This window comes from Falco naumanni, chromosome 11, assembly GCF_017639655.2.
Source record: "Falco naumanni isolate bFalNau1 chromosome 11, bFalNau1.pat, whole genome shotgun sequence".
Classification (NCBI taxonomy): domain Eukaryota; kingdom Metazoa; phylum Chordata; class Aves; order Falconiformes; family Falconidae; genus Falco; species Falco naumanni.
The window spans coordinates 27,862,988-27,873,794 of NC_054064.1; the positions used below are offsets into that span (position 1 = coordinate 27,862,988).

The window sequence follows — 10,807 nt, forward strand, 5'->3', positions numbered from 1 at the left end:
GGAGGGCGGCTCTGCCTGCCCGTACGGAGCGGGGCACCCACCCGCGGCCCGCAGCGGAGGGGCGGCCGAGGTGGCGGTGGCACCGGCCCGCTGTCCCCAGCGCGATTTGCCTCCGTCCTGACAACCCGTCGCTTTGTGCTCCCTGAGAGACCCGGGCCTCGGAGCGCGGGGCACGCACCGGAGGGGGAAGGCACGGTAAAGCGGTAATTTTCCTCGTCTTCGCACTTCTCTCAGAAGGAAATGCATTTTTCACAGGTTTCTGAGCCAACAGACCGTGATCTGCGCTGCGGCCCTCACTCGAGCTTAGCACTCCAGCACTGTAAGATGCAATTGCATTATATACCAGAGATAAATTTGTTTGTTGGGTTGTTGGTTTGCGTTTTTTTTAAGTAATGCAAATCTAACTGTAATTAACGCATTTTAAGTCTGCTTCCTACAACCGGATGCTGTTCACCTACCCCTTAGCACTGACGTTTAACACGCATTTGGACACTAATTTGCTAATTAGTCCAGCAAGTGTCGTTCTGCTCTTTGTACGGGTGTCGAAGCTAAGATCACAAGCACCTTTCCTGTTAGCTAATAAAGTTACATGAAGGTATCTTTGAATCAAGTTATTTTGTCGTATTTAGAAAACACCGTTCTTTATTTTTTTCTGCCATCCGTGACGGTTATAGCCAAGTCTCAGCCCCTGCGAGCTGCCTGCCACAGCAGCCGGGCTGGCACCAGGGGGGAGCCCAGCTTGACTGCCCACCACAGCAGGGTCTGTCGTTTGGGAGAAACCGTGAACGGACACTGTGTGGGGGTAGGCGCACATGAAAAGCTAAACTGTACCTTCAGGAGAGTTTGTGTTCCCAAGAAAAACACTCCTGGGAGTTGTTTAAAGCCTGTTTGCGGATGCTGCTGGGGAGTGCAGGCAGCAGGGCACCTGGGGTGCGCATCTGGTGGTGGCAGAGTCATTTGGATCTCCAGATGGGTGGAGGCCACGCTAAAATGCCACTTACGACGCAAAGCCAGGGTGTCAGAGAAGTTGGATTTTATATTTTATCATGTTCTTGGTCTAGTTTATGTTGGCAGCGTTTGCCAAGAGGTTTTTATTGCCCACTGATGTTAGTTTAACAATTCGAGCTCCCCACCACCGACTGGAGGGATGATAAAGTAATTGCCCTCACATCTGCCCCCTGGGTTTTTGGTTTGGTTTTTTTTTTTCCCAGTTTGATGTTGCAGACAGTTCTGTACTAGGTACGAGGTATGGTGCAATGCCAGGGACAGCCTGTGCTAAATTACAAACAAATCCACCCACACATTACTAGAGAGTAACTATAATAAAGGCTGAAAAGCGAGTTTAAACAATTGGATTAAAGCCAATTAATTCCTGGCACGAATTGAAGCTATAGGTATGTTGTCAAGATTAGTTACACGGCGTTCACGTCTACTACAGTCATATTCTAAATAATGATATCTCTATTAGATCAAAACAGGAAGGATTTGATCCAGAACGTGAAGAAAAGGTGAAAAGCTGCACGTGCCCCACACCGCAGGAAGTTCACGTTCAAGTCACAGCGAAAGTTTCTATTCTCCTCCTCACGACCTCTCTCCAAGACGCCCGAGGTAGCTTTTGTCCTCCAACCAACATCAGACAAATTAGAGAACCCAGGGGGGACGACGATCGCTTACTTTTACTCCTTGCAATGCCCGGCAATAGTATTTGCCTCCGGAAGGTGTTTTTTCTGCTGATTCTGGAGCTGATTGGGGCAGTTTTTTCAGTTTTAGGAAAAGGATATTTACGGTTCTCGAGAAGATGTGATCCGGATTAACAATCTGCTGTCTTGCAAAGGTTTTTGACAGACCTGCACGGTGAAGGAGGTTTGACAGCATTTTCTGGCCAGGCAGCTTTACTTGCAGGAAGCCTGAAGCACCCCAGTTATGCTTTACTTAATTATTTTTGTTAAGTGGCATAAGATGGGGGCTTTATTCTGAACTGTTAAAAACAAACAAACAAACAAACAAACAATAAATGGAGACTGTGGTAAGACCTGCAGGTCTAATTCTGCAGTAAGTTAGCAACAGGTGATGCCACCGAAGCCTGTGGATTTTAGATACCGATTAGTCACAAAATAAGCCATTTACAAGCCGTCTGACTGAATATTCGAGTTTTTGCATAGAAATTCCTTATGCAGAAAAGCAACTCTATTTGAATATACGGATGCTATTTATATACGTGTATTTCTGGAGTTAACTTTGAGGGAAATCATAATTCGTATTTTTGTTTACAAAACTGGGCACTGTTACTTCTGGCCGAGAATTATCATAATGAGGCCCTTAAAAATACGCGCTTTTTGCCCCCCTTAGCGGGAGCGGGGGGTCAGTTAATAATTTGAGCAAAATTGCTTCCCCTTCTCCACGTGTAGGCAGCTCACTCACTACTTGTCACCTTTGTATTTTCGCGACCAAGTGTGGGTGGGAGAATCGGTACAGGAAAACGTACTTGGGAAGCAAGAAGCTACCGAAGCTGGAAGGAGAGCCAGAGGCAGCGGTCACACCGCCTGCCTTCAGCTGGGCTGCAGCTCCATCCCTGCGGAACTGGTTCTGCCTGCGGCGGCGGCTCCGAGTCAGGCCCCGGCCGTCCCTGCCCCTGCCCGGCTGCCGGCGGCAGGTTCCCCCGCAGGGCAGCGCTGGAGGAGCTGCTGTTTGCTTGCCGGACAGGTTCCCTCAGGAACGCACCTCTCCGAGGTGCCTCACGCGTGTTTACGTTCTAATTCACCTCCCCGTCGCCTCCACGCAGAAAGCAGACGGGCAGATCTCCCCCGCGACCGACGGGCTCCGTGTGGTTACCGGGGAGCCATGACATTGCATCTTACCTTTGGCAGGGCTCGGTCCTCCCGGGGGTCCCTGAGACCGAGAGCGAGCCGGCCCTTGCAGCAGCGGCCAGGCGCCGTGCCGGGAGGCAGCAGGGCCAGGACATCGCCGTGCCGGCCGCTGGCACTTCGCCCTCTGAAGGGAAAGCGAAGCCCTCGCGTCTCCTCGGTGCCGGGGTGCGCTTCTCCCTCAAAATGGCACTTTCAGATCAATCAAGGGCAGCAGAAGAGCGCAAGGCGCGGAGCGCAGCCCTGGGCGGCCGCCGGCCGCCGTTACGAACACTTGACATTGACCCTTCATCCCTGACCTTGTCCTTAGGGACAGGAGCCGGGGTGGACCCCGAGCCCGCCGCCGCTGCCCCGCGGGGTGCCGAGCCGGGGGGGGGGGGCCGGGGCCACCCCCCACCCCCCACCCCCGCGGGCAGGTGGAGACCGCCCGGAGCTTGGGGGCAGCGCCGCGGCGGGAGGCCGCCCCCAGCCCCCCCCCGGCTGCCCCGACCCCCGGTGCCCCGGCAGGGGCGCGGCGGCAACCGGTGCTAAAACCTCCTTTTCTTTCCATCCCCCCAACCAACCCCCGCCCCCCCTAGGCCTCACGGCGCTTCCCCTAAGAGCACCCTGGCTGCTCGGCTGCGGCGGGGGAGCGCCGGGCCCGGGTGAGCGGCGCGGGGAACGGCACAAGGCGCCGCGGCCGGGGCCGGGGCCGGGGCCGGGGCCGGGCGAGGGGCGGGTGCGCGCCGCTGCAGGCCTTCCTGCCCGGCCGGGCCGCAACTCCGCCGCGCCTCCTTAAATCTCTGCCGTTAAAATGTGGGCGGGTGTTTCAACTCAAAAAGCGCTCAAATTTTTTTTCTTTTCAAAAAAAGCTGATGAGGTTAAAAAAAAAAGGGGGAAAGAAAAAAAAAAGAGAGAAACCGGCTTCGTGTCCGTAGGAAACAGAAGTAGCGATTGTTTGCGCTTAAAAAAGGGGGAGCGCAAAGTCGCTGGCGGAGGCAGCGGCCGCGGACCGGCAAGTGCAGCTTTATTTCGCGAAGTTGAAAGCGGCAGCGAGCGGCGGCTGTCACCGGGCGCCGGGAAGCTGCCGAGCACCGCCGGGCCGGGGCAGCGGCGGGCACCAGCGGGCACCAGCGCAGCCCCCCGCCCTCCGCTCCGCGACCGGGGCGAGAGGCGCGGCTGTCGCCGGGCAGCGGCGGCGGGGCCCCCGGCGAGCGGCGGAGACGGCCCCGCGCCGCGGCTCCTCCACGCCCTGAGCGCGGGCGGCGGGGACGCGGCTGCCCCCCCACTCGCCGCCGCCGCCCGCGGACCCGCCGCCCTCCTGGATGCTCCGGAGCCGCCGCCGCCGGGGGCGGCCGCCGGCCGGGATCGCGCCCGCCCGCTGCGCGGAGGCTGCGCGGGGCTGCGGGAGTGAAGCTGCTGCGGGGAGCGAGAGCGCCGAGGGAGCGCGCCCGGCCGCCGGGCACCCGCTGCCGCCGTGCCCTGCCCGCCGCGGGGGCGGCCCGCCCGGCGCGGCCCTGCTCGGCCCGGACTAGAGGCAGCCGAGTGGGATGGAAGGGGGGACCCCGAGCGAGAGCTGGATGCACACTGCTGCGGAAGACTTTTCCTCGGAGCTGTTGCTGCTAAGTCTCAGATCCCGACCGTGAGCAGGGTGGGTTGTCTTCTTCTTCAAAGATCTCAGGTCTGAGTGAGTCTCCGGTGTACGTGTACATATGTTACCCGTAACATATATGATATATCGCATAGCTATTAATCCCTCCCCCCTCCTCCCCTGAAAGTGGCCAAAGTCTTTAATAGGAGTTACTCTATATGTGGAAGCAAAGAAATCTTCTTTCAAGTGGAGCTGCAGTTTTGCTGAATAATCACGTGTGAGTTAGGGGCGGGCTCTTGGCAAGGAGGTTTTTTACGAGTATTTACTACAAGGTCTACTCCAGAAGATTAACCATCCCAATCCTTCTGTCAGTCTCCGATGCCATGCCTGGTTAAAAAAAAAAAAAATCTCATCTTTTTTCCGATCGTCAGTCACCCTAAAGAATGGCCGAGCCTTCTGGGAACGAGCTGGCGTCCGCGGCTGCCAAGGGGGACCTAGTGCAACTTACTAATTTGTTGCAAAAGAATGTAAACGTCAATGCACAAAATGGATTTGGGAGGACTGCGCTGCAGGTTGGTATCCAGAGAGGGAGAAAATATTTCATCACTGGTACCTACGTGACCCGGGTTTCCAAAAAAGACAACGTTTTAAACAGGCTGGTGGATGAAATACGAGTGGTTTTTCAAACTCGTTGGATGCCATATTTTATAACTTTAGTGGCTCCAACTCCCTAAAATGACGTACTTGAAATAAAACTGGTCAAAACCAATATTTCAGTCGGGGATCACCCTCAATGTCAAACGGGCTGCGAGTTTGCTAATATTTTGTAACTTCGTGGGGAGGAGGCAAGGAACGAGAGGGCTGAGATGAAAAGAAATCAGCTTAGGTGAGCAGGATTTCATAGCAGGTCTGTAAACACAAATGTGCTGTTCTCTGAAGCTCAGGGTTTCTCTTTTTTTCCCCTCTCCTTTTTCTTCCTGCGTTATGCTTTTGCAGCGTGACTTGTCTGGGTTCTGGGCTCTGCTGTGGATGGTACTTTTCCTTTATACGCTGTTTGTGAGGAATGACCTTTCTCATTGGGAAGCATGCTGCTCAGAACCGAGCACCTCCGATGGACATTAACAGTCAGCCCTGCGAGCTCGGGCTTCAGCTGAATCACTTGCTTTTTCATTCATAATTAAGGCTTAAATTTTTGCTGCTTTAGATCGGCTGGCAGGGCGCTGGTTCCAGCTCTTTCCTTTCTGATCGTATAGGGTGCTATGTCCTAATTTTTTAAGTGTGTGGCTGTTCAGCCAGGAGTTGGAACTCGTCCATCTGCTAACTGAGGAAAGATTTTGCTTTTAATAATATCAGAGAATGATCGCGAAAAGTCTAGAATGCCCACCGAAGAGTGATAGAAGTGATTTATAAATCTTGAGAGAGGAAAAAAAAAAAAAAAAAGATGTGTGGTTATTTGTACTTAGGTATAAGTAATGAAATGTGGAAGTGGAGCTATAGGTTTTCTTAATTTCACACATTAGAAAAATCGTTTGTTAACTCCTCTCCCTTCCCCCCCCCCCCAACCACGATAATAATTTCTGAAATAAGAGTTTTAAACAGCGCAGAGCTTGTGAATGTACTCGAGATATTTACAGCTTTTTGGCTTAACATCAGAATGTTGGAGCTGAGAAATAAGCACCTCTTGCTTAAAAAGTAGGAATGACCCTTTTTTGACAATTTCGCTGAAGCTGGAGATCTGTGAGCTCCTCTCTGTCCTGTCAGCACCTAAATAGGGCATCGCAGGGCAGGGCAGGCACTTGCAGCAACCTTTTAGAGAGCAAAAGGATCTAAATTGCAAACTTAGGCAAACTAACTTCTTTAAGAGAGCAGGAAACATTTAGCTAGCTGGTTTATCCTCAGGACGAGGGCTGGAAATCGATTTATACAGTAATGTATTTTTTTTTCTAAAAGCAGCTAACTGTCCGTGTCCTGTATTAAGCCATATTTTACACAATGACATAGCATCCAGCTATATTAAACATGCATCCGTGTCCTAACAATACTTGTTATCACTGCCTAATCATAACTGAGTTAATGAACCACAACAAAAATCAAAACAGAAGAATCTGTCAACTTATTTTCAATATGTATCATCCCGAAATGGGCTGCGGGTGCATGACCATGCTCGAAAGAGCTGTCTGTCAGTGCACTCTCCAAAACTGAGATATTTTCTCCATAATCTCTCTCTCAATTAAAACGGAGGCAATGTTCCTATATTAGTACCGATGAATTTATATTTTTCTTTTGCATTTATATTTAAGTAAACAGCTGCTCAGCTTGTCTTGCTGTCTACTTTTCATTTCTAATGAGGTGTACCTATGCAGGCCTCAAATACATATCCTGCTCTTATGCTCTTCGTCAGACTTATTTAATTCATGCTTTCTCCTTCTTTGCCTCCCACCCCTCGAGTGAAACTTTGCAAAATAAAGGGCATTTGCTGTACAGTTGTAGCCCATGTCCCAACAGCATCACCTTTTATATGATTTTCTCTCCCCCCCCCCCCCCATCTCTGACTGAAGCCTTCAGTCTCCCAGCCTGAACACAGCAAACTCCCACTTAAACAAGATACGTGTTTTGAATTCACAAATAATACAGCCTGGGGTGTCAAAAAGAGATCAAAATGTCCAGATTTTGCTAAAGAAAGAGGGATCACAATGTTCTTGTTTTCTTTTACTTCGCTTCCATCTCTAGTCAGAAGTGAAAGAAATGGCACATACGGAGCTGGAAGCCCTGGGGCTCACAGAAATCTCTTTCTCTGAATCCCAGCCTGTCTTATCTGCACTTTTGCTCTTGTCTGTGGATATAATATGCTGGGCTGCTTTACGGTCCGAATGCTGCAGTAATTTTATTTATTATAGCTTGCTGTTCTTAAAAAGCCTAATATATATTTTTTCACCAGGAGAGCTTTTCAGCAAATCCCTTGTAGAAATCGTACATTATTCTATATCTAATGCACTGTAATGCTCGTTTCTGCAGATAATTTTTTTAACCGAGATTTTTAGATCAATGTGTGGACGTTTCTAAGAAAAATTTAAAGGTGTAGTTTTTCGAATTTGATACTTACAACGAGACTAATTCCAAGGACAGGAAAATATTGCCTATAGGCTAGAGATTATACATTACTGTGTTCATTTTTTGCAAGTCTTTGAGCAAACAAAAAATGAGTAATTTAGGAGAAATCGGTGCAAGCTGATAAGTCCCAAATAAGAGAGATTTGCGTTCTAATTATGAGAGTTTTATAATGCAATCTAGAAAATTCAAAGAAGCTTTTTCTTTTTATTTTTTTTTCCTGAGAGAAACAGTCAGAAAATCCAATTATTGTTGCTGGGCTGGTGGTTGCTTTTTTTTTAAGGGATGTTTTAAACAACAGAATATAGCTGCAGTTTGTTTATAGTGAAATTATGGAAGTTTAATGTAATATAGTGCTTTTAGAAGAAAACTTCTGGAACTTTGAAACATTCCTTTTAACTTCTCCTTTTGGGGTGACGTATTGAAACACAAATATTGGGGAGAAAAATTTCTTCTAGCATTTATTTTTCGTAGCAGACAGAGCTATGGTACAGTCCAAATATTTGTTTTATGATAATGCACAGACAATGTAAATACCTGAAAGCTTATAAAAACACATTCTACATTTGCTGTTGCTGAGGTAAAATATCTGTTCCTCAGAGACCCTACATTTGATGTTTAACGAGATTAAACAGTGATGCAAAGGTGTCTCAATCCTTAGACAAATAGAACCGAACCATACTTAATTTTCATACGTTAAAAAACTGAGATAACTCACGTTACATTAAAAAAAAAAAAGTTATTATATCCCCAGTTTACACCGCCTATTATCAGGCATGAGTCTCTCTGAGACAGAAAGCTATTACTACCGAAATGATAACATCTTTCACAATTTCACCGAGTTTAGTAAAAAATACGGGGGGGGGGGCGGGGGGGGGGGAGGGGGAAGAAAAAAACAAAACAAACAAACAAAAAAGATTTTCTGGTGTAGCATCAGTTTTCTAGCGGCACTCTTCTGTCTGTTTTAAATGAGGATTGTGCCGGGAGGATACCCGGAGATAAGAATTGGGGATCGAAGCCCAGTGCTGAAGCAAACCCCCCCGCCCCCTTCCCCCGCGGTATTCAACTCTCCTTTTTCTTTCATAGGTTATGAAACTCGGGAACCCCGAAATTGCCAGGAGGTTGCTCGTTAGCGGTGCCAACCCCAACCTGAAAGACAGTACTGGCTTCGCTGTAATTCATGATGTAGCCAGAGAGGGTTTTCTGGACACTTTGCAGACTCTGCTGGAGTTTAAGGCTGATGTTAACATTGAGGATGATGAGGGCAACCTGCCCTTGCACTTGGCGGCGCGGGAGGGGCACGTGCGGGTGGTAGAGCTGCTGCTGGCGCGCGCCGAGTGCAAGGTGGGCCACCAGAACAAGCGGGGGGCCACCGCCTACGACCTGGCCAAGCTCTACAAAAGAGCCGCCGTCGTCAAGCTCCTGGAGGACAGCAGCTTCTTCCCTGCAGCCATGAATTAAATCCAGCCCGGACGTGCTCTCCTTTGGACATGAAGGCTTTCAGCCGCCTTCATCTTCTTTTCTTCTTTTTTTTTTTTTTCTCCTCCTTTTTAATAACAGGCGTTGCAACTTTCTATTATTTGTTTTTTTCTTTTTAAACAGCTGATAGTGTAAGTCTCAAGAAATTCTGGAGGTGGGGTTTTGGATCATGGTTTAAATCCATGCTCCCAGCAATTTCTGCCACCTGCCATTTACGAAATACTCACAGACTCAGCCATGTATATGTTGGTCACTCATACCTAGTTTTCCACTATCAAGTTTTTACGATTTATTTTAGGTCAGTTAAGCCATTAATACAAGAGCTACATATTCACGTGCTTAATATTGCTGGACTTTTAAGAAGAGGCAATAGCTGACTGTGATCTCTCCCACCTCTGGATGCGCAACCCCACTCCCCGTTACTTTTCCCCCACCCCCACCCCACGCCCCTGCTCCTTGGGGCAGGCTGCAGTTTGAAACCCTGTTCTGGATTCAAACAGCCTCCCAGGGAAAACCTGCATCTCCCTGCTCGGGCAGAGCTTGAAGTCAAAGGCTGCTTGGCCTGAGGACAGAGGACGGCGCTTAGAGGCTTTGGGAAATAGCTGCTGCGTTTTGACACTAACAAGAGCTTGTAGAAGTAGGTCACTTACTTTCTAAATGTAGATGACACTTTCCCCCTTTGTGTATTTAAACTTTCACCGAGCTGGTTTTGAATTTAGTTACCAGAAACAGTATAAGTGGTGTTTTTTTGGATTGCCAGAGGTTTTAAACAGCTCAGTTTTGTAGTTCGTGTTTACTGTGCACTGAAGGAGGCGTTTTTTCTAGTTTCAAAACAAGCAGCTGAGAACCGTTGTCAGAGGCAGGAGGATGGGAAGGCTGCAAGGCAACAACTTTTCTGGTCGCTTTGTAAGCCGAGTGCAGTTTAGATGCTCTTTAAGAAATATTTGCTTTCCACCAGCTGTTTTGCCTGGAAATAAATTACTTTAACGACAGATGCATCTCACGAAACAGGAGCATTTGAATACAGTGACATTTAGGAAGCAGCATGTTTGCTATTCGGGAATTTATGTTATTGCTTGCACCTAAAACACAAATTAACTATTGGAACATTTACACTGCAACACGGTTGAGAGCATTGGTCACCCTCAAACTCATTTACCTCTCCAGCTGCAACAGGAGCTAAGGATGCTCAGCACCGTATAGGGAAGAGTTTAGGATGAAAATTTTAACATTTGTACAGGAGCAAGTTGTGGGACAGATGGGCAGTTTGAAGTGCTTTATTTTGAATAGTCTAAATTTTAATTGTGCAAAATAGAAGGTGTTAAATCAATGCGAAATGGATAGTACTTCAAATAGCACTTAAAAGAGGAGGGGGTGTACATTAGTTTTAGAGTTTAGCTCTTAAAAAAAAAGTATTTTAGCCCTACAGAATCAGTTACTACCGTTTTCAAGTAAAAAAATAATTTGCTGAAACTGTCTGTCACGTTTGCTATCCGCTCTGTCACACTGCTGTGTTTTCTGATTAAAAACCTCTGTGAAATACTCAGCCTTGCGCGCCTGTGTTACCATGTGCTGCTCACAAGGGCTCCAGGGATCGCTGACCTCAGCGGCACGGCTGGGGAAATAACCCGCTACCGAGAGCGTTTAAACCACCTGAAATATTAAACCCGAGCAACGTAATCCGCAGGTCCCCGAGGTGAGGTGACCCCAGCCACCCCCAGTTGCTCCCCGCCTCCCTTTCCTCGTGTCCCGGAGGATGCTCCGAGCTTCTTCCCTCTCCGCAACC

The 10,807-nt window shown here is 48.8% G+C and overlaps 1 protein-coding gene across 1 annotated transcript; it reads left to right on the plus strand.

Moving 5' to 3' along the window:
• The first annotated feature begins 4,188 nt into the window (after window positions 1-4,188).
• On the plus strand, window positions 4,189-10,563 carry CDKN2C (cyclin dependent kinase inhibitor 2C). The gene is made up of 3 exons (XM_040611169.1): window positions 4,189-4,494; window positions 4,866-5,006; window positions 8,629-10,563. The coding sequence occupies exons 2-3, from the start codon at window positions 4,878-4,880 to the stop codon at window positions 9,001-9,003; spliced, it is 504 nt and encodes a 167-aa protein (XP_040467103.1). The 5' UTR covers window positions 4,189-4,494; window positions 4,866-4,877; the 3' UTR covers window positions 9,004-10,563.
• Window positions 10,564-10,807: the final 244 nt, after the last annotated feature.

Excerpts from the sequence above, each read along its gene's own strand:
- CDKN2C (XM_040611169.1), top strand. The coding sequence starts at position 4,878 with ATGGCCGAGCCTTCTGGGAACGAGCTGGCGTCCGCGGCTGCCAAGGGG. Across the intron at positions 5,007-8,628 it reads TTGGGAGGACTGCGCTGCAG|GTTATGAAACTCGGGAACCC; the intron begins GTTGGTATCCAG and ends TTTCTTTCATAG.